The 24,323-nt window shown below is 40.1% G+C and overlaps 1 protein-coding gene across 2 annotated transcripts in view; it reads right to left on the bottom strand.

Annotated features, from left to right (window-relative positions):
* Positions 1-12,449: 12,449 nt before the first annotated feature.
* The window catches only part of ap3b1a (adaptor related protein complex 3 subunit beta 1a), a 60,861-nt gene continuing 48,987 nt past the window's right edge, over positions 12,450-24,323 (bottom strand). For both annotated transcript variants that reach the window (XM_046066133.1, XM_046066132.1), the window contains exons 24-27: positions 23,876-23,960; positions 23,080-23,177; positions 20,640-20,778; positions 12,450-13,496 (exon numbers count right to left, since the gene is read on the bottom strand). In XM_046066133.1, coding sequence (XP_045922089.1) covers positions 13,343-13,496; positions 20,640-20,778; positions 23,080-23,177; positions 23,876-23,960 — 476 coding nt within the window. In that variant the 3' untranslated portion in view covers positions 12,450-13,342. The remainder of the gene's footprint in view (positions 13,497-20,639; positions 20,779-23,079; positions 23,178-23,875; positions 23,961-24,323) is intronic.

A 24,323-nucleotide genomic window follows, 5' to 3' on the forward strand; every position in this document is an offset into this window, starting at 1 on the left:
AGGAATGTAAGAAAAAGATGAGGTGTGTCAGGTGGCCAGCTAAGTTGACCTTCTCCATTAAATCTTATTCGATTAGTTCAGTTATTCTTAGTTGTTGTTATCAATCTTTTATTGAGAGAGTTTTGACCTCTTTCTTTCTGCCCTTTTTCCAGATCGGAGTTCTTTTTGTGACCAGAAAATCAGTGATATTGAACCTACCTGATCACAAGAGGATTCTCATCGCTGCTTTCAGGATGTTGCTACGATATACAGTTCTCATTATAATGACTAACAATTCATTAATAATGATTAAATTATAATGATTATTAAAGGACTTTAAGGACACTAAGTCCTTCCTAAGTCATTTTTCATGCTTTTATATGGCACAATGATCTATTCGATTTACATATTTTTCCATTTATTACATGTTATATGTTTTTATTAACAATTCATTTTTAAGCTTAGCTTTTCATTGTTATTAGTTTTGCGATAAACACTACTTTTTTTCCCTTCTCCTATTTCACATGTATGTGTATTTCTTTAACCTGATCAGTAAGCTGATTCACACAACTGCCCCACGAAGGGATAAATAACAGTTACAATCAGTGATCAAAAAACATTATAATAAACCACATGTATTTGCAGTGACACCATGGTATGCTGTGTATTTATGTCCTACAGATATGTATTATCTTGAAATACACGGCTGAGGTCTGTTTCCAGTTTGTAATTATCAAAAAGCAAACAGAAATGTTATTAATTTATATTTATGCCCTAAACAGACACTCAAACATGTAATACTGTTCATTGTAATGCTTATAAAGGTGGAAAAACACACACACCAATATTAATTATCAATATTATATTCAGATAAATTAAAGAAATAATTTGTGCTTTATTCCCTTTAAAGGCCCATACATTCATTGGCTTTACAAAGGAGGTGAGCTGGCTGCTTTGGAGGGAAGCTTTACTGTCACATTAATCCTGACGCAATTAGGTGTCAGAGCGCTGCTGTTCTCAGTTTGATGATAGCCTTGGGCTGAGCACGGCGGAGAGAGCCCTAATCAGGAGAGTAAACTCCGCTATATTTCAATTTGGGAGGGCGCTCTTCCGCTCCGGGGGGCTGTGGCACCGGTGATAAATAAAACGCCCATTTACTCCCCCGTTCGCCTACCACAGACATCCAAACTGCACTCGCCACCAGGCCCGTAATCATAGCCCGCATTTAGACGGTGAACATAAATCACACAATTGGAAACGCCATGATTAGAGATGCCAAACTCAAACAAATGCAGCGTGTAACCTTGTCAGCCTGCGAGCTGATATGAAATCATCTTCAATGAGGAATGAAACAAAATGGAACAAGTGACACTCATCCAAACATTCAGTCCTCCGTGAACTCACAGAAACTCAGATCAGGCCAAGATCACAGTTGTAGCCTAATCTTAACCTAACAAGATTACAACCTCCTCTCGTGTAATCCCCCAGTATTATGACACATCTGTTATTAACAAAGGTGACAAAGGTGGCTGCATGAGTGGGCCAGGCTTTAAAATCCTTTCAAATGTTAACCAGCATGTTCCTGAAGCCGGTTAAAGTGTTAATTGGCTGATTGAGTCCATTTATCTAATCCCTCAGTTTCACCGCTGCCCTCAAACCGCCGGTGGATTTGAGTGAAGTGGTGCAACACGATCTCTATTCAAATATTTCCATATGACAACTGCTCACAGACCACTCCAATTAAAGGCCAGTCACTTTCTATTTAAGTTGCCTCAAAAGATCGCCGCCGTGTGCGTGGTGCAAACAAAAGGATCTTTCCAAAGCATTTAACTCCCCAAAAGTGACTGGAGTCGACCCCGGGATCCGCCCCTTCAAAGGCCATCTCAGGGGATTAGATGCTGGATTTGGGAGGAGAATTGGGGTTGCAACACCGCCTTTCCCTCCATTATTTCTTTTCTTTCTCTCTCTCTCTCTCTCCGCTAAAGAGGGGGCTGCATGTGCGTGTTCAGCACCGTGGAAATGAGATGCGCATTTAAATCTGAGAGCAGGATCCACCGCCTGTGGCCATGCGCTGCCAGGAACCCCGCCCCGCCGGCCGGCCTAGGGGTTAATTAAGCAGCCTTCAGAGCTGCTGGAGAAGGAGAGGCCAGGTTTGATGCTCTCTACAGCTGTGATTTCTTGCAAATTCATCCAGTCCCCTCCTCCCGTGCGCAAGGGAGGGTTTCTAAATAGCAAATTAGCATTCAGATGGGAGACCAGTGCGTTATGGCACTGCGCTGCGATTATACAGTTGTAACATTTTTAAATCTAGGGAAGGTGATTGTGCTAGTGACACAATCTGCACTTAGCAGGACAAAACGTGAGTCTCACTGTGCCAAAAACGCTTCATTCACTGATGGTGTGTTTTGGTCTGAAGTCAGACTTAAGTTCTCGCTTCCTTCCCAGACCACAAGTGTGCATTTCTCTGTCAGTACAAATTGGTTATCAAAGTGCCCATCAGACATTTAGAGTTACAACAAAGTCTCAGAGCTTCAACTATCAACAATTACTTTAATTACTGATTAATCTGTAGACAAATTTTCATTGATAAAGTAAAAAAACAAAACAAGGCACAGAAGAGTCCAAGGTCATACAACTGCTTGTTTTTCCAAACCATCAGTCCAGCAAGATATTCAGTGGTGGAATGTAACTAAGTATACTTACTCAAGTACTGAAGTACAATTCGACTTGAGTATTTCCATTTTCTGATACATTATAATTCATATTCCACTATTTTTCAGAGGGAAGTACTGCATGTTTTACTTGATTTCACTAATTTGATAACTATTGTTTCTAGTTGGATTTCAGATGAATATTTTACAATCAAAAACACATGATACGTTTATAAAATACAACACATTGTTTAAGATTGAACCAGTGGTTTCCAAACTTCTTGGCTTGTGAAATCTTACAAAAAAGTAATATCTAGTTGTGGCTCCAGATGTTTATGAGTTGTTAGCAGTTCTATCAAAGAGACATTTCTCATATAGTTTAATTTAAATATGAAAATGTCATATATAATAATGTCTGTATTTAATTAGGACTTTTACTTGTAATTGACTCTTTTTTACACTGTTGTACTTTTACTTATGGGAAGGATCTAAGTTCTTCCACCACTGAAGATATTTGATTTTGACTATATAAAACAGAAAAGCAAGAAACCCTCACATTTGAGAAGCTGCAACCAGACAACAAACCACCAAATATTAAATTTACAATTGCATAAATTAGAGAAGCTGGAACAATTTTAGCTGATAAATAAAAATGAATTGATTATCATAATGGTCCACAATGTTTTCCCTGGTGTGATGATATTGAAACTTTCATAAAACCATCTGAATAATTGACACATGCATTTGAAATCTGAAATTATTTTACCCCAACTGGTTTTATTCACTTAAATCGAAAGAAAGTAAGGTTTATATTGTCTAGAGAGTATGTGATGACTTTGCATTCTTCTTAAAATCAGATAACTTCTCAATAATATACAATATCATATCAACCTCTTAGACTCCACTGACCTGCAGGTGGTTTTGGCATGTTCAGAATGACAGAACTTTAATTTAAATTGCCAAAATCTCAAAAAGACACCAAACATGTCCGGGTGAATTTTGGTGAAATGTGTATAATAGTATGTTGTGCATCAATGTTAGATTATTTCTAGTTGATGGAGTGGTTGGGTTTGAAAATTTCGCCGGGTGTAAACAGCATATGAGGAGTTGGAACGAAGTTGATCAACAGCATATAATACTGACAGACGGTGTATAAGTGAATTTTTCCAACCACAAAGCTGCTTAAGGGGGAATAAAAAGAAAAGTATTATTGTATTATTATTTTGTGCTCATTGATGTCAGAAAATAGTGTAAAATCGCAATAAAACTTTTCGCTGTCCAACTGGCAACCAAGTTAGAATGCAGAACTTTCAACTTCCATCTCAAATGTTTTATATCTATTAATACAAATGCGTTGATGAATGAATGAAGGTTTAACAAGATATGAGGAAGAGATGGAACCATAAGTATATTACTATCATTGTTAATGTCCACTGTCTATTTTCATTATCTGCACATTCTTTTAGTCATTTATAGATTAATAAGTTGATGAAAACCAATCTCAAATTCAAAATGTCCTGGAAACCCTACATGACGTCCCCCAAATGTCTCATTCTGTCCAACCAACAGCCCAAAAGTCATACGAGACAAATCTTCACATCTGAGAAGCTGGAACCATCAAAGGTTTTGGCATTTTAACTTGAAAAATGATGGAAACGAAATCAGTCGACTAGTCAAGTAATCGACGACTCATAGCTAACAGTTATTAATAACTCTAATGAGCTATTTCTTATGAAGGGAAAATAAACTTGTGCAAACACAATGTTCAATGTAACAGAAAGCAAATCAGCATATAGGACTGTTGCGAATAAAAAGGGCGGATTCAGTTTTCTAAATGCAAGTCAATTTCTTGAATGAACAATACATTCATTCAAAACAGAAACACACAAACACACAGAGGCACTTCTCTGATTTCCAGACTCCACTCTGGCTTTTATAATCATTGAGAGGACGGAGAGGCTGATGCAGATGCAAAGTGTTTGCAGGCGGAGAGGCCTGGCACTCGGCTCGCTGTGCTTTATTGTGCGCTCGCTGTCACATACAGGTCTTCATTAGGGACGTCAAGAGACTTGCTGAGGGGCTTTTGTGTGCGTGAATCACTGTGGTTTATGTGTCTTTTTGCACCACTAATACGCCACTATGTCAGATGGAGTCTGTTTTAGTGCAAGCCTTTATGGGGGTAAATTGGTGCCGAATAGGACAGCGGAGCACTTTAACAGCACTCACCTTCTCCTCACCCCTTTTAACTTATTAACTTATATTAACTCATTCTAACCTGTCAACAGCTCTGCATCTGGATCACAAATAAATCACAACAGCGGGTGTAGAAGAGTGTGTGGCTGGGTGCAAAATGTGTTTACATCTGTCTGAATCCACAAGCTTTTTACCTCCTAGTCACTATTAATGAAGCCAATCTCCATTTTGACTGTGCGATCACATTTTAATGCACTTGAGTGTTTTTTAAAGTGCAATCAAATGCTAATTAAAGGCTGGTGGGGTTTTTTTTACTGGCTGACCATAAATGCTCTTTCTCTGCGTTTTCTTTTGTGCATGCTTTTACCATAGGAGAAACACAAGCATGAGACAATTGTTAAATGCACCTGCAAGACGGCCCTCAGCGAACTGGGTCTCATTTAAAAAGGACACAAAAATGGGCAGTAAACAATGTGATGAAAGCCCAGCCTTTCAAATAATTTGCAACAATTAGTTTTTTGCTTGCTGTTTGTGTGACAGCGCAAAGTAGAGCCGTAAAGCAAAAAAAAAAAAATCTTGTTTTAATATTAATTACTGCAAAACATCACATATATCTCAGGGAAAATTGTCTATTCTGAGGACAAGAATCATAATATTCTTGTATCGCTGAGGAAATATTTACTGAGTGCTTTGTTACTTTAACCTGTATGAGTCAGACAGTATTATAGATGTTTCAGTGTGCGCACATAACCGGACAGAAACCTCTCGCTCCTCATCTCCTCTGGACTGTAGATTGATAAATGTGGGACACCAAAAAGGAAAGTGAAAAATCAAATCATCAGAGCTGAATGTGCCTGTCCCCCTAATGAGCTGCTGATTGAACATTTCAGTGGGGAAACATGTAGTCATTAGTCTCCATGCTCCAAAGAAGCATTTAAAAGAAACTTCAGTTGAGGAAAAAAAATCTAATTACAATACAGGAGACACAGGAATAGCTGTGAAGCATCAATTTAAGCATAATCACTACAATTACTGTTCCCACGGGTCTGTGGGAGATACACAGTGATTGTTTTGGGGGGAGAAATTGTATTTGTGTGGATGTGACACCTTTTCCTCAGATGTCATGCATGTTCCCATCATCACGCAGGTCTTGGTTTTAAGTACGGTGTGTTTAGTTCATCAAGGGAACATAATTTTGTGTTAGTGACTTGTGAAATGATCAGTTACAGAGTGAGTAATCTATTTATTTAGCTTTTAACAATCAGTTCTAGGAAGAAATTAGTCTACATGCAAGCGTATTGACGGATTTTACATTTTCTTTTTGTTTAAAAAGGGCTAGTTCACCCAAATTACAAAAATACACATCGTTCCACTCATCCACCCAGTGGCATCCATCCATGCAGACACATTTTGGTTTTATTTAACAGACTTTCAGAAATCTGAGAGAATTTAATGGTTCTGTTCCAGAGTGGAAAAAAACCCAAGTCAAAAATCCGCAAATCGCTAAAAGTCTAACAATACAATACTATGTCGGGTGGTTTAATTAATGTACAGAAATGCTCCATATTCTATAAGATCATCATTTGTTCGTAACATCGCTATCCTGTGAGAACCACGTATGTCTAAAAAGTAAACTTCAAGAGCTCAGGAAAACAGTCCTCTTTGTGACGATGACTTTTCCAGCTGATCCGGGGGGGGGGGGGGTCAAATAGTTTATTTAGCTTTGGAAGGAGGAGACGTTTCTCACTTCATCTTTCAGTTTATCACAAACATTCAAAATCACCGCATTTGGAGTTAAGTGGTTTTCGTGGGACTGAAAAGGGCAATATTTACCTCTGAAATGCAGTAGAGCAGAGGTATAAAGTTACAATTTGTACCAAAGTAAATGTATTTAGTGAGATTCCCCTACTGCCCAGATATATAAACAGATATAAAAATTGGAACACGAGAGCACCAGTGGCTTCGTCATTAAGACATGCACCATATAACCGCAACATCGTCTTGCTTGATTGCGGCCAGGGAACTTTGTTGCATGTCATACCCCTCTCTCTGCTACTGTTACTGTTAAATAATGGCAGACATAACACAACAACAAAACAAGAACAACATTGAGAGAGAGAGAGAAAGCACTAGTAGAGAAACGGCATCTAGAAAGAAAAAGTTGGATCTCTAGTTGCCACATTGCCAAGACCTTAGCAATTACTCTAGTTAGTACAAAGTTATCAAAACAGAACAAATGACCAGAGGAATGAGGAATGGAATTAAAGGACTTATATAACCACACAGTTCAAAATCTAATAGCAAGTGCTGCAGTAGTACTCATCAAACTCACAGAATGGAGATTAAACCAGAAAGACAGATAAAAGAAAACTGAATGACAGATTGTTTTTGGTGAGAAAAGCTAGAGGAACAGTAGAGAGACTCTGAAGGTGAAAGGAAATGTCTTTTTGGTGCTCACAGTAATTAGATTTTGAAAACCTCAGTAGCTCGTTCTCCTAGAATCACTGTCATGATTACTCTTAATTAGATGCAGACTTTGCTGTGACAAAAGCTAAAATCTTTACCAATAAAGGTGGAGATCTGTAACGTAATGTGGATTGACACTGCTGGCGTTGACTGTGTGTGTTGTATCTTTGCCCGCACGTGTGTGGCTCCCCGTCAGATGAACGAGGGGCTGATCAGAGACACGCTGGCTAATGAGAAGTTGCTCTCAGTGGTAAGGTCAGACAGGCGTTTCCTCAGCTGGGATCCTCTGCTTTACCCTCCCAACCCCCAACGTTCCCTCCATCTCTACTCTCTTCAAACACAGACCATGATAAGACCAACTGAGCAGGCCCATCATGTCACTGTGCTGCAGCCCAGAGAGGGAAAGAAATCAAGCTGTCACTGCACAGCTATGTTGAGGGAGAGGTGAAGGGGAAGAGAGGCAGCTCCCTGTTCTCTCATTCACTCCCCAGAGCCCATTATAGCAGGTGCCAACACCGGGAGATGGATCTCACACACACACACACACACACACACACACGCGCATCTATCAGAATGAGGACACTATAAAAAAACTCTTCCCTAAAAAGTGAGTTCATTTTAACCCTTTCCCTAATTTAGCCTTCACGTAGCCCCTGAAGTACAGAGGTCTGTTAAAATGGTCACTGTGTCAGATTAGGTGATTACAGAGTCTTGGTGGGACACATCATAGAATTCTTCATACTTGGTGAGTGAAGGCAAAAACAGCTGGACATTAGGGTTTTTGTTGGGATGTTGTGAGGCGTCCCAGATGTGGCGCCGGTTGTCCACTATGATACACTACACAGGATAAACAGGGCTATTGCCGCGTCTGAGGTGTATTTTTATGCCTGGCGGCCTACATCTGTCTGGTCGGGCTAATACAGGGCTGGTATCTTGTAGTCTGAACCGAGCATAAGAGTCTACCGCTGTACATGCACATCTGTGAGGATGTACTCAGGCACAGTGGGGCTTTGAGCTAAGTACTAGCATCAGCATGCTAACATGCGCACAATGACAATGCTAACATGCTGATGTTTAGCAGGTTCGTTTACCTTTTTCACCCTCTTAGTTATCTTAGTTTTGTGTGTTAGCATGCCAACATGTGCTAATTAGCAGGTTAGTTTTGCAGATATTTTTCCCAGTAGAAATTTGGACTGCACTGATTTCAATTACACCTGTGCTTTTCCTGCTATGACGAGCCAAAATGTCTGCAGTGAAAATGGTGTCTTACATTTTTGACTTGATGATGGCGCTAAAGGAAAAGTGAGCGGATTCCCAAAGTGATTACACTTCATCCTGAGGGGTACGCGAGTGTCTGTACCAGATTTCATGACAATTCCAAAGTTAAAACCACAAATGTCTACCTCATGGTGAAGCTAGATGAAACATCAGGGGATCACCAGAATCATCAAGAATCGTAGTCTGGAAACTGTGCATGTGTGTGTTTTTGTTTGAAATATTGCCCAATACTGACTGGACATCCTGCAGTTACTTTTTTTCCCCATATGACTATTTTCTGGTCAGTTGGAGCTTTACTACGTGGTCTTGATATTTTAACATACATTAAAATATTTTGTAAATATTTTGTTGATTTTGATAATCTCTGTGCAGCAGTGTTGCAGCATATATTTTTTTGTATGACTATTATACCTTTGTTGGCCACCTGATAAGTACCCTTTAGAAAATAAACATTTTTTTGTTTGTGCTCAAAAAAACTTTCCATTTATCCTTCATTGAATCTGTTATCCTGCACTTGGCCTAAAGTTAGGATGCATTTGACTATCTTCCTGCATTGCTTTAAGGTTACACTTATAATAATAATTCACCCCTTTTCTGATATTGTTGGCATACTGAGGTTGCCAAGGTGACTGCAGTTGTAAAAAGAGAATAAGCTAAGCTTCTCGTTAACGGCATTTACACACATTATGGTGATTGAAGTCACAGCTATTATTGGTTCAAATGTAAGTTATTATTCATCTATTTGTCTCTAAGTTGTTAAATGAGTTTCTGTAACTGGAAATAATAAGAACACTGAATGAATAAATTAAAAGCTGAATTACGTGTTTTGTAAAAGATTACTAAAATCCCTCCTCATCAGCAAACACAGATGTATATTTATGTTGTTATTCAAACATGTCCACTGGCTGCTCTTTTCCTCTGTTTATGCTTATAATTAATTAAAATCATGAGACTGTAGAACAATGTAAAGTGTTTTCAGATTCAGCGTGGGAGTGATGTGGATGGTGGGTTGTCAACAGCTCTGGTTTTCCTGACGGTACATGACGGACATATCAAACATTTATAATCTTAAGTAATAATACTTAAAAAGTAAAACATTTTTACAATATTGAGAGTGTGACGAAATCCTGTAGAGATTAACTACAACTCACACCTGTAATCACAACATGCTTTTATATAAGCTATAATCAGATTTACATTTTACATTAACATTTAGCTGCTCCCTTTAGGACGACAAAACAGACAAGAAGATCTACAAGCAATCTTTTATACCTAGTGCAAAAAATGTAATGAACAAACTGGACTAATTGCACCTTTCTGTATAGAAAGTATGTTGTACACTGGGTTTGGGGTATTAACTGTAGTGTAGTTTTCACATGTCTATATATGTTTATATAGTGATGTTTTTATAGGTCTAGTGAGACCAAAGATGATTTTCCAGCCTCGGCCGGACAATAAAGTTGTGTTCTATTCTAATCTATTAAACCACCTTTTAAGTTGAACATGATAGCAAACAGTTGCCTCTTGCATTTACAGATCATTCATCTGGAGGTTATGTAAATGCTCCGTGTATAGCGCCTTTCTAGTCTTTTCGACCACTCAAAGCGCTTTTTACACTACATCTGCATTCACCAGTCATACACATTCATACACTGAGCCTAAGTGCTCAAACGGAAACTAGCATTCACACTCATTCATACACTGGACAGCCGCCAGGGGCAAATCGGGGTTCAGTATCTTGCCTAAGGACACTTCGACACGCAAGCCAGGGATTGAACCACCAACCTTCCGATTAACGGCCAACCCGCTCTACCTCCTGAGCCACAGCCGCCCCGTGTTATTTGAGTCACCTGGTAAATGTTAGTCCAGTATTCACTCTCTTACAGCTCTGTTTTTGGTCTCTATGAGCTCCTGAGGCAAATGTCTGTCTCTTTAGCTGCTAAATGCTACACTTTGTTCACCAGCTATAGTCTCTGACTGAGTCTGTCTGCTGTTTGGTGCTGAGCAGGTCGTGCATGGAAACCGATATTCTCTAAAAACACCTGCTTGCTGCGGCCCAAAAACGACACTACAAGAGCTGTGAGAGTGAATCACAAGAGTTTTGGGCCGGAGAGCTAAACATTGAGCTGAAACTCATTATTAAGCTCCGTAGAGCCGAAGGGAGCTGCAGATTCAGGTGAAAATTATTTGTAGGTTGATCACTACAAGGAGACCGCTTTCACATTGTCACTTGATGCGTTGCTATTGTGAATTATAGGCTTTGGCTGCTTTAACTTCTCATCTAGCACCACAATCAGGTACATTTTAACGTGTCCAATACTTTATACCCGAAAAACAAACATTACCATCAGCCTCTGCTGTACTTTGTGTTTTGCAAGTGTTCGCTTACTTAACACACTAAATAAGACAGGTGAACATGGTAAACATTAAACCTGCTGAAAATAAGCAGGTCACTGAGGGCATGTTAGCATGCTGATGTTAGCATTTAGCTTTTACTTTTTATTTAAATCAAGGGAGGACCTCTGGTGTAGAAAATGTGACATTTGTTTGCTTCCTTTTTGTTTTGTGAAGTATCTTGTAAAATGTGGCTGTGGATCTGTATGATGTGTGTGTGTCTGGCAGGCCTGACACAGCTCGTGTGTGTGTGTGTGTGTGTGTGTGTGTGTGTGTGTGTGTGTGTGTGTGTGTGTGTGTGTGTGTGTGTGTGTGTGTGTGTGTGTGTAATGGGAACAGCTGGCTGAGGGAATGAGTACAGAGGGAGAGGTGATGGATGTGAGTGGAGCTCCTGTGACAGATGAGCTAACAGGTGTTCACCACAGCCCTCAGAGACGCTATTTATGAGCCGGCAAAGACAGCCAGACGCAAAGCACACTTCGCCAACGGCCTACGCAATGCTAAAGCACAGCACGTACATCTGCACAACTTTACTCGCAGCAGTAGAACTGTCTTTAGGCGGCGGATAGGCTTTAGGTCTCATACATCTTCTACTACACATTACTATTAACATAAATAAACCAACTATCACTTTGTTATGCTGTTACAAGTCCTGATACCGCTTACGTAGCAACTGTTTTCACACATTGTTATGACTGACTGTCTTTTAAACATTAAAAACATTAGTTTATAGCAGGAATCAGCATTTTGGGGGGCAGTGCATTACAGGTAGGAGTATTTTCAGTATGTTCTGTTTGTCTCTTAATTAATTTAAGAATAAAACATATTATAAAATTGTTTGCTATAGGAGTGTGTCTGACCTACCTTTACTAAGTGAGGGCTACACAGCAGCGTACACGCCCCAGTTTGTGCCTCTCATGTAGTGTGTTAGCTTTAATACCTGAAAGAAGTGCAGTGGTACCTCTATTTGTTTGTGAGAGGCATAAATTTGTTCTGGTTAAACAGGCTAAAGCCATGAAGTTAAGGGAAGTGGCAGTTTTAGATTTTGCAACGTACATATTTATTGGGATTTACATTAGATTTGTGTTTACATTGTTATCTATACATTTGTGAACATTTTTAAACATTTAGATGTAAACTATGTAAGCGAAAATGTATATTTACATATTTTTACTGGTTGCAAAGATTTCGACTCCTTGTTTGTAGGATACAACGCAGTCGACGGTGGATGGAAACATGGGAGGAGAAGGGGAAGAACATATGTGAGCAGGTGGATTGACAGATTCATCAAAATCATGATGTCATGAGTACATGGTATGCGCCTCAGCCTGCCAATTAGCAAAGCTAATCATTAATGATTTAGTGTTTCAGCCACGTTCAGCTAAATGACCATAAATCACAACATAGAGATGTAAGAGAGATGCAGTCAGGTTAATCAGCCCAAGTCACACAGAGGTGTGTTATTACCAGAAAGACACAAATAAAATGTTTTCCGTTTTAATAAATGCACTTTTTATTGTTTAGCAAAGCGGTACAGATAAAAAGACCTCGTTGATTAAAGTCTAATGTATATGTTTGGTTCTCTAAATAACATTATTCTCACGCAGAAGGCACTTTAACAAATTTGATTTGGAGCAGTGTAAAGGCTGGAATGTAAAACTACATCATAGATGGATAGGGACTAGTTTTGCATTGTAACAGTTTTCAAAAGGTTTATGACAGTATTTAGATGGGTCTAAATGGCGTGGAGAAATCCTCCTTTTCTTGGCACAATGCAAACACAGAGTTGCTTGGCTCCGGCACAAATGCCAGTGAACTACAGTCAGACATCAATGCTTTAGTGGAGTATGTCAATTTGTGTAAACACTGAAGAGGGAGAGACCCATTGGCCTGTAGCACTGAGAGGGGTGCAGCAATGTACTCTTTCTCCCACATTATGTATTGTACAGCAAAACCATAAATGGCATGAAATTTAAATAGTCACTACTGACGTAAATGACGAGCTGAACGAGTAGTGTCATGTTTATGTGTGTGACGTTTAAAGGAGAAGGTATGGGTCACATTTTAAAATGTATCATCACTTCTATGATGCCTTCTGTGTGTTTTTAAAAGGGGATCATCTCTTTAATTCAAGTATTTCACAAGTTATTCCTGCGATTCAGGACAATCCTTTCTAAAAGGGCAGACCATTAAAAGAAGAAACTCTGCACAAGTGCTTATCCACTGTTTCCTGAGCACAAAAGTTCAAGCTCTAGTTGTTCGGGGCTGCAGGTACTGCCTGAATTGTCCTAAACCACAGAAATAAAATACATGAAATATTTAATTAAGTGCTGTTCCCTTTTACCTTTACTAAAGGCAGTAGGGAGGATAGTCGGGGGGCTCTATGCCTGGGAGAGGGCTTGTTTGAGGTCTCGAAGCAACATGGACGCCATGACGCTCTTCTCTGTGTTGATGGTAAGTAGAGCAGTGCAGGCCTCCTTCAGCTCCAGCGACACCAAGACCAGGGCTCCACTGCTGACTGTCCGCCCAGCAAACCTGCAGGTGAGTCAGAAAACACGGTGTCAGGTACAAAACCATTAAGACTGACCGACACAGACACTGAGCTGTGCTGCGGAAAGCGTGGCCTTTAAGGGTTTAAGTTCATCCGACAGTTGTCCATGGAAATACTTCTTACCAAACTATTAACAGCATGTTCTGTGGCTGAGTATCAGAGGCAGTGTTTCTGTAAAGAGATGTTTCAACTCTTCAAGAATAGATTTTCAGTGCTGTGAACATCACAAACAAAAATTTCATACAGCTCCATCATTTTGGGGTGGAGGCAGATATCTAAAAACCTGAACAAATAAAAACCATAGCTTTCTGCATGGCTAGATGCCACCAGGGGAAAATGAGATGATATGTTTTTTGTTACTCGGGTGAGGCAAAGGTGACAAAAAGAACCGATCGCACTGATCACAATTTCTAAATAGCTACTGAATCTTTCCTCCAACCTATCAAACAAATTGTATGTGAACTTTTTAATTATCTGCAAAAATAAAAATATGAAAAAGGTGCATTCCCATCACCCTGGTTGAATTGAGCAAACAGGTTTTATAAAAATGAACAAACATATTTCAACAACTTTCTGGGCAGGATGACTGTCAGGTGTTTCGTGCTATTTAAAAACAACATTTCCTTTTCAACAAAAGGATAAATCACAGAAAACACCTGGATGTGAAGCCAATAGTTACAACTACATCAATGAACACGCTAACATCAGGCACGTAAAAATAAAAGGAAAAAAGATAAATGTGCCCAATCACAGGCCTATACACTTAACTCACATTTCTCCCCCAAAACCCATAAATCCTAATCCAAATAACACCTCACACCTTGTAATTACTCTAAATTAGTGAGTGAGACAAAGACGGACAATGATGTGACAGGAAATATAGAGAGCAGAGCAACAGACAGTCTATTATTCCAGCTGACTAAAGATCCATTAGAGGTGAGACACGCCCTTTGTGCCAGTCAAACTAAATTTAGCCTGTTTTTATGGACCGTGGGTGTCTATGAGTGTGTGGGAGCCTCAGAACCGGTATGGGGGATGCCCCGTCCCACCCGCTCCCTCTGGGCCATCAGGAGAATTCTTAGTCTGCCGTTTCCTTGGATACCGTCCCTGCAGACTGGAGCCAAATCTGGGCACACATGGTCCCCATTGAGAGTGCTAACAAGAGGCAGACAGGGGCTATGACCCTGTGTGACCCTCTTTGAGGGGCGACGGAGCCGAGTTGAGCCGCCTCTCCCGCTCCCCTCTGGTCCTCAGCATCTCAGAGCCTCACGTGGCTGACTCCCAGCCATCTGCCTCCATTTAGCACTACATCCCTGCAACAAAGACCCCCCGTGGCAGCCTGCTTAGGCCTGACAAACAGCCCACAAAGAGCCCCACTTAGACCTGACTAAAGCCTGTGAAGAGCCCCCGCAGGACGGCCTCTGGACAGGCGCTGTCACAGAGCCGCTCGACGCCGTGCTGTCCAGCAGGAGCGACTAGGACATTCACCAATTAGCACACACACACACACACACACGTCAAAGACAGGGGGGGGGGGGGGCACCTAGGGTACATGCAGATACACATACACAATGAAACAGCGCTGGCTCACAAACCCAGTGTGTCTGGGTGCGTCTCTGGGGAGCTGCTAAATTACCATCAACAGAGGAGAGGGAGTTTATCAGGGAGCTCTCAGGGAGGCGAGAGGGAGTCCTCCTCAGGCTTAATTAAAATATTAGCCACTTCAGCAGGAAACACAAGCCATTCAAGAAGAGGATTAATTTCTCTCAAAAATACCAACCTCTTTGCTCTGCTCTCACTTCTTTAAATAATTCAGAGGTCGTATATTCATTCAAATTACTAATTGTAGGAATTCAGGGTGTGCTCTCTGTCATACTTCTTTCGCTGCACAACACAACAAAAATTATCCTATTTATGCAAAAAGAAAAATACTGTTTTGTTTAACACAGTCATGAAAACATGTAAACATACATGCTTGTCCCTTGTCTGCTTCCCTCAGCTCTTCTCTTGTCCCCACTGTCAGCAGCCTAAGGTGTCTATGTGGTCCCTGTGGCTTTGCTAATGGATTTAGGATATAAATCTATCATTTACTCAGCCAGTTAACACTACCCTGAGGCTGCTTTCATTTCGTCTCAGGAGACGCGGTTGTGGGCTTTTGTTCATGTGTGGTATTAAGAGCGAGTGAAAGAAACAAGAGTGTGTTTTGATTATGTTTGATTTCCAAGTCTATTTACTTTGAATATTCTCACTTTGCTGTTTGTGGCAGCTTGCATGAGCAGATCTACATTACATCTATCTAAACACAACATCAGTGCACTTTTAGGTACTAGAAGGGAAAGATTAAAGACAAGCGGGGCCTTAAACGGGTCATTGGTATTCTCCTGCACTCTTCACATACCGGGCTAAACACTGGATTAATTGCAGTGTATGGAAAGAAAAGCAAAGCATAACCCCTGGACTTAGAGCAGGCGGATTGGCATCGATCGGCAGGGCTGTGGCTAAGCATCACTCTCCAATTATCTGTGATTCTCCTCAGTGTAGAGAGCCTGTGTGTGCCATCTGCCTCCCCTCCACCCTGCCACTGCAAACACAAAGTGGGCTTCACCTTTACATTCACCCACACACAGAGAAGACACAGGCCACCAAGGATTCTGCAACCAAGAATGCAGGACTTAACCCGAAGCGAGTACACAAGCGACCTGCATCTTAAGTAAATATTCGACCAGCTTTGAATCCAAAAAAAGTAAAAAGACGTTTTCACCAACATCAGAAAAGTTGAAGCCATATGTGTGGTGGCTGCTGCTAGCTAATATTGTTCCATCCCGGTTCTTGGCCAGGTGGACAAGTGGAGGAGTGTCCTTCAACTGAGTGGTCAGTGAGGCCAGACCAGAGCCAAACACATGCGAGCAGACTCAGACCAGGCAGATGGCCAGAGCTATTAGCCCCAATTACAACCAGGAAACCTCCACGCATCTCCAGAGCTCGGCCATACGGACAAACTGCAGCGCTGCACTCAAAGGGCAGAGGTGCAGACGGACACGAAGGGAAGGAGAGGACAAACAGACTACACAGTCTGAAGAAGAATAAGAACAAAAAGGGACAAGATGGGAAGAGGAAATGAGAATTTAACTTAACAAGGATTCGAGGATACCTACAACTGAGTTAAACATGATGATTCTTCAGTGTCTTCTACAAACAACCCACATTACAACAGTTACATGGCACTCCTCGTTTCATCTGAAGATAGATCAAAAGCCACAGTTTCTGCTAAAGCAATCTAGAAGGGAGAGACCAGACGTTTAATTAGGCAGGTTATAAATCAAAATCAATTAAATTTTAAATAGGATTCAACTTCACTGAAAAAAAAAAAAAAAAAGAGAAAATTCAGTGTTTAGAGAGACATAATTTAATTATATCAAAGTGTAAAGAGAAAGCATAGCTTATAAATCACAGGGTTCAGTTTTTCTTCTTTTTTTTTTTTTAAAATTAGGCTCTAACCAGCGGGATTGGCAATGCATGCAAAATTCGATCAAATTTGCTTTCAAACGGACTGAAAAATAGAGCACATTTATTCTATTCCGCCTGTTTAGACATAAACAAGAACAGCGTTTTTCTACATTTGCTTTCCTGCTTGATTTATTGCCATCCTCCTTTCCAGCAATCAATTTCAGTGTTTCAGTGGCATCCCCCTCCATTCGGCCTCCAGGCCTGTTTGGGAAAAGCAGTGCTGCACCCTGCTGATAAACAAGGGGAGTGCAGGGATGCAGAGGTGCAGCGGGGGATGCTGGATGTTGGCTTTGTTAAACAGAACCTGTGTTAACACCAATCTATGACACAAAGAGCTGGAGGTCAGTTCATTGTGAACTGTATCATTCTTAGGCTTCATATTGAAATCCCATCCGTTATTTCTGCATTAAACCCAAACTCTCGCTCCTCCGAGGGCAGATCCTTTGTGTAATCTTTCCCGGATTAGAGAACCCTTTCTCTGGGGAGATCAGAGGTGAGAAAGAGGGTCCTGGATGGAGGTCACCTCGCACATCACATTTAATGCAAAGTGACCTCCACAATAAGCTCTCAGTGGGTGTATCCAATCAGATCGATCACTCTGCTGTGGGTGTGCGTGCCATTCAAAGTATGTACAGCAGCAATACACAAAAACACCATGAGTAGAATTATCAGTGCTACAACGATTGGCAGACATTAAATCAACAATATTGAAATCAAGTGAGCGCTTCAGTTATTTATAAAACAAAAAGTCCAACGGTCTCTGGTTGCAGCTCTTCGTCTGGGCATTTTTCCACTGTTTTCTGACAGTAAAAATAATCAACAGATTAATAATAATAATAATAAAAATAACCTTTAGTTTTGACTCTAATTACTCTTGCTTTCCAAGATTCAGTAAGGATCTAAAGCTGTGTATGTGGGAAGGGGAAAATGTTTAATAAACATATGGAGTACAGTAAGTACAGTTGATGAATGGTTAATTTTCTTTAATTGATCTGCAGAAACAAAACAACACAACTGAACACAGAATTAACAAACCTTAACTTAAAAGAGCAATCATAACAAAGGCTGCAACTAATTATTATATTCATTATGGATTGCTCAAACATTTATTTTCTCCATTTATTGAATAATTGTTTGTGTTTATAGAATATCAGCAAATAGTGAAAATGTCCTTCATAATTTCCCTTATTTTGTCCGACCAACAGTTACAAACCTAAAGATGTTCAGTTTACTGTAATAGAAAAGTACAAAAAAAAAAAAAAAAAAAAAAAAGAGATCACATTTGAGGAGCTGAAACCAGTGATTTTTTTTTGGCTTTTTTTGCTTTTAAAATGACTTAGTTAATTCATCGATTAGCATTAGGATAGGATGATGAACTAATCCAGCTCTAATCATAACAATCCTATAACTGTTTGAACACATCAAAAGAAATATCCAGAAGTCGTGCAGTTAACGGCACCACATTAAAACCATTAACGGAAACATTTAAAGGGAACTATCTGGATAAATGAAACACAGAAGCACCCAATACTGTTTCTTTGAGACAACTTGTCAAAGTCAAGGCTGTCAAACAGTCCTGGTATGAAGATTTTGTCAGCAAGGAACTCCATCATCTCCAATCAACAGACCTCAGCGTGGAGGAGCCGGCCATCATAAGGACACCAGCGGACAATATGGAGGAGAATGCCTTCATTATTATGTGACTACGGGGCAACATTGGGACACTGCCTTCCTCTTTAGCCGTCACAGAAGCAGGAGAGAGATTGATAGCATGGAGTCATTTGAGCTATTGGTTATTCTGAATGAAGTATGGGCTTATTGGATGCAGGCCTCTCCCACTGGCTGACATTGATTTCCACTCTCTCAGCTCACTGTCCCTTGTGCTACTGCCTGCCTCTTATGTTTTCCTCTCTGACTTCCTCGCTGTCCCTTACTAATCCACTGTCTCCTACATTTTTCCTCTATTCACAGCCCAAATCCACAAAGAAATTATCACCAGCACAAGATCATTCAAAGACGAAGACACACAGAGAGATGTAACAAAAGACGGACAGAAAGAGAGGAGCAGGAGGCCACGGCGCAGAGGGATGGAGTGAAAGACAAAGAGGAAGTGAAAGAGAGACAGCGGTGTGGAAGGAGAGACAGATGGGGGCGCAGAGATGAAGTGAAAGAGAGACAGAGCAGGAAACAGAGGGAGAGAGGGAGGTGTAATTATCTATCAGGTGTTCGGGTGTGCGTGACAGAGGAGGAAGCTCATTAGCACACTCTGTGTACACCAATTACACAGCCAGGCTTCTCAGGGCATTCCCCTGGCATGTCTGTGTGAGGCTGGCGGGGACACACAGGCACTTTCGCTCCATGATACCAGCATATACACTTTAACTAATCTCCACGTAAAACACAACTATAACGGGCAACGTGTGCATTAATTTTCTCACTCCAGATTTGTATGTGACACACAAAATGGTCTCAGAGTACTCAGCAGTCATATGAAGTGGGTGTTTCAATCCATTCCAGGCAATTCAGGAACATGTTGCTAAATCTCAACATTTCTAAATGTACTTTGACTATTTTTATCATTATTTATTTTTATCATTTCTTCAGTCTGAATTGCTGCATTTTGCATTGTTTTTATATCTTAATGTATATTATTGTTCCTCCTATTACTACAGTACTGCTTCACTGACTAAGCTCTATCGCTAATGTCACACTACCCAAATCTGTACTGATGTGGACAGTTATCATTTTAAAAGTAACAGTTCGACATTTTGGGGATGCACACTTATTTGCATATTTGAGAGTCAGCTGAGAGGACTGATACCACTCCTGTCCACCATCTGCCTGTTAATTATAAAGCTACAGCCGGCAGGGCGTTGGCTAAGCAACCAAGAAACACTGCGGCACACATTTTGGTTTTTGTACAGATTAAACAAAAGAGATATTCTGTGTTCATTAGTGAGCTTTAGGAGCTGGTAGGGTAATTTTGTTACCATTGGAAGAAGCCTGGCTAGCTGTTTCCTGCTGTTTCCAGTCTTTGTGCTAAGCTAAGCTAACCAACTGCTGAGGTCTCCAGCAGAAAGCAAATGACCAAACTTCCCAAAATGACAAACTCTTCTTTTAAATATTGTTATGGTTCAAGTCTGCTCAAATCAAAAACCAAGGGCGAGACTAATTGAATGTAATTTAAGTGGATTTGGTATTCATTTAAGTGATTGGATGACTCTGCAGATCCTTATCAGTTTCTTGTTTTAACATGACAATAGAAACGTTCATGTTTTAAACCCGCATTTATAAATCCTTGTCAATTTGTCAATTATTGTGAATTCATGTCTCCTTTCCTTATTGTCTTGTGGGGTTTCTTTCCAACAGCTGACAAGAAACATTAAACACCTGTCATTTAGTGTGAAATTCTCAGTCTTGGGCTGGTTTAGGATTCAACGTGAAAGATCTCAGTCAGATACAGTACAATTGTATCTATGTAACATCAGGCTGTATAAGTATTGGTACATTTCATACATTATCTGGATAAATTATCTGTATATGTAGGAATAAAGACACAATAGTAAAACCTAACAATAACAAGATATTTTGTGTGTATTAGTGTATTCTGGACATTTCACCTGTGGAAGTCGTTTTGGCTGGATGACACCACGCCTACGTTGGCCACGGACAGGACCTGCTTACTGATGGCCTGGCTTGAGGTGTTTGCTGTTGCCATGGTGATGGTTACAGAGGTTTCATTCATGCCCAGGAGCTTACCTGAGAGGACGCAAAATGATCAGCCATCAAACATGGACGCACACAAACTAAAAGGAGCTAAAATCTTGTTGTTGCTTTATATTCAATGTTTTTGTACGGTTTAAACTTCTAATAATTACAATTCCACAGTTAAGTTTAATATACATAAAACTGTGTATTACCTTGTTGTATACAGGGTATTTTGGGACCAGGTTTTAAGCCAGACAGTGAAGGAACAAGACACAATAGATTGATAATTACTAAAAGGGTGAGCTAAACAATAAAAAGGGAGATTCTTTAAAATGCAAACACAGTTGAAAAAAAGACTCCCCGCTGAAGGCAAAGGGCCAATGCATGTGCACTTAGTAATGAGCAAGGATTTGAAAGAAAGAATGAAGATATATATGCAGAAGTTAAACAGAAATAAAAAGGGATCTTAAAGGAAAATATATATAATGAAAACTGCTAACTGAAAGAATAAATTAAGTTCACTCAATTTGGTATAAAGCAGCAATTTGTTGGAAAGAAAAAGGTTCAGCAAAGCAAGTTGTCCTACTCTGTTCTGTCCATTTCTTTTGTCTGAGTGCAAGGTGTATCCAGCAGAGCTCAAAACAGCGAATGAAGATTAATTAAGGCAGGAGCAGCATTTAGCAGGCACTTAAGGGCACACTGATGGCTTAGATATGAGTATGCTCTCAGCTGCCACAGTATGCAGCTCTACAGGTGTGTGTGTGTGTGTGTGTGTGTGTGTGTGTAGGAAAGGCCATTAAGTGCTTCATAAGAGGCAAGCATTTTGCTTTAATGACAAAAGGTGAGGAAATGTTTATTAGAGGTAGGCTGCTAGGATTTTATTTCATTTGACAGATATAAATTTTAAATACAGCATGTAATAGAGGATAAACTATGATTTTAAGATTCAAACCCCTAGTTTTGTCACAAAGACCTGAAATGTAATTGTGAGTGGTTCTGTTAAATGTATTTTAGATGGTTGCAACTTCATCCATAACAATTTAATCACCTTTAAAGTCGGCCAACCGATTAATCGGGCTGCACTCAATAGTCCGATATTTCATCCTAAATGACAGCACATCTAATACCATTACTGGCTAGCATTATATATACATATTGTTATACTGTAGGGAATAATGCAGCCGAACATCATCACTTCTACAAACTGTACTGCGCTCTCCCTTAAACACAGCAGAACCCATTCATTCATAAAAATTCCATCTAAACCAACATGTAAATGGCCAAGATAACTATGAATATTAAATTGTATTCTGCATAGAATAATGGATTTATACATGGCTTTCCTTTGTTTTGATTTCAGCATTATATCGGCCGCCCTGCTCTCTAAATATCGACATAGGCATCGGCCACTGAAAAACACGTATCAGTTGACCATTACTTTAATGCATAGGTGTGGTGATATTCTACATTTTTCTTACTGTTAAATTCAAAACCAACAATGAATCGATCCTTCTAGTATTATCTGTATATCACCAGAATGATTAAGTTATGCATTTATGTTGCAAAAGTTACTACTGGCCTATATAGTGATGTCAAATATCAGTCTATATCAGTATTGACCTCAAAAACATCCAGTATCATTCAGGCTATATTCATTACATTAAACATGGGCACTGCAGTTTACTTTGAGTCCTACATTGACTGCGTATTTATCCACAGCAGAAAAAGTCTCCAACAAATGTACTATTTACTCCTGTATGAGTGATGTTAGCTAAAAACTAGTGCCCAGGTGTGTTTTTAAAGATTCATGTCTTCAGTAGGAATGAATGAATGGGGCTTAGTGCCACATACTGAGTGGGGAAGTTTGAAGAGATGAACTAACACATTGTTTTTTGGGGATTTTCTACAAATATATTGCCTTCCTTATTCTTTAATCATAAAATGATCTGCAGATGTTTATTTGCTAAAAGGTTAAGGTCACTTGGGCAAATTTAAAAGATAATTATTTTATTTAAGACCCAGCAGTCTTGAAACATTTAGAGAAATTGTATTTACAGACAACAGAAAGGAAATGAATTAGTTCTCCCACTGTTGCTGATTTGATTTAACACCGAACATTGCAGCAACTCTGCGGTTACTACCTTGATATTTCATCCAGCAACATTTTATGGTATGGTAAAATACTTTACTTTAAATACTTTTTACATCAAAGACTTTGAATTAGTAAAACAACAATTCAAGTTTGTATTTAGTGATAATTACGATGATCTCCAATGTGCTTTAAGCTTTTAACAATAGGACTTTTTATTTTGCAGACACTGAAACAAACACTGAAGCATTTGTTTTCCTCACTTTGCTCCTTGCAGAAGTCCTGTTCTGTAACGGTACTGGGCATTAATAGCTCTCCCACAGCAGGCTGGATGGACACACTGAACTGGTCCTCCTTGGTGCTGAGGGAAACAAACAACAGAGAAAGAAGAGTAAGATATTTAAAGGATAAGGCACATAAAGAGTTCTTTAATCAAGAGTTCTGTTTAAAGAGTTCAGGAAACTTGTAAGTTAGGACTTGTAAGGCAAAGTTTCAGCTCAAAATACAAATAACTTCAAATTCATCTTAATCTAAATGAACACTTTGTGTGTGTTTTGTGCACTTGTGTGTATTTATGCTTTGTTTGTGTATTAAATGTTTCTCCTCTGATTGCCATGCAACCCGCGCTCTGTGAATGGCATTTTGGGCCAGATTGATTCCCCCATCCTGAACAGATTTTCTGATAAAGTTATTGATCGGCTGAGCAGCGGTGCCAATGGCATTCAGCAGGTTGATTTGGGCTGGGGCTGATTACTGGAGGAATAATTGTTATCCCAGTGAACTCGGATCAATCGTGGCTGATGTCTCACCTGGGAGTGCTGGCACAAAGCGGAGTAGGAAAAGGAGAATTAACAAAGAACAAATGAGAGAGGAAAAAGGTAAGAGAAGACACAAATGAACGTAAGAGACAGAGACACTTAAGGGGGATGCGAAGATGAATCTGGAGACACAGAATGAGAGCAGTAGCTGAAAAAAGTGGTGAAAGAGACATACAACTGACTGTCTGAGAGAGAATAAAATAAGCCCAACTTGATATGAGTGGTTGTCAGGTTGTCTTACCACAACTGGAAGTTGGCTGCTTGTGTCGAGTCGCTGAAGTCAATACCCATGGAAACAGTCACCGAGGCCTCTGGCTCCAGCCGCTCTGAGAGTGGGGAAGAGGGGAGGAAAGACGAGAGGAGAAAAGGAAGAGTGAGTGACAAGGGCACAGTGTGCAACGTGGGGAAGGATGAAGCAAAGGGAGAGGGGAGGAGGAGGAGGAGGGGGGGGCAGCAGCAGAGTGGAACAGACAGGCATCCACACCACTTGTGTTTTCTACTTCACAAAGCAAGGCCACTGTGTGTGAGAAATCTATCCTTCAATCTCATTCCCCACACCTCTAGCCTCGGGAAGGAAAAGAAAAAACAAAACACATGAAGGACTAGCATATTTCCAAAACAATGGGCTTGTCAAAGCATCAAGAGAGAACGGGGTGAGGGAGACAGAGTGGAAGAAATGCGAGCTAGAC

The sequence above is a fragment of the Micropterus dolomieu genome, linkage group LG13 (assembly GCF_021292245.1).
Source record: "Micropterus dolomieu isolate WLL.071019.BEF.003 ecotype Adirondacks linkage group LG13, ASM2129224v1, whole genome shotgun sequence".
In the NCBI taxonomy this organism is placed as follows: Eukaryota; Metazoa; Chordata; class Actinopteri; order Centrarchiformes; family Centrarchidae; genus Micropterus; species Micropterus dolomieu.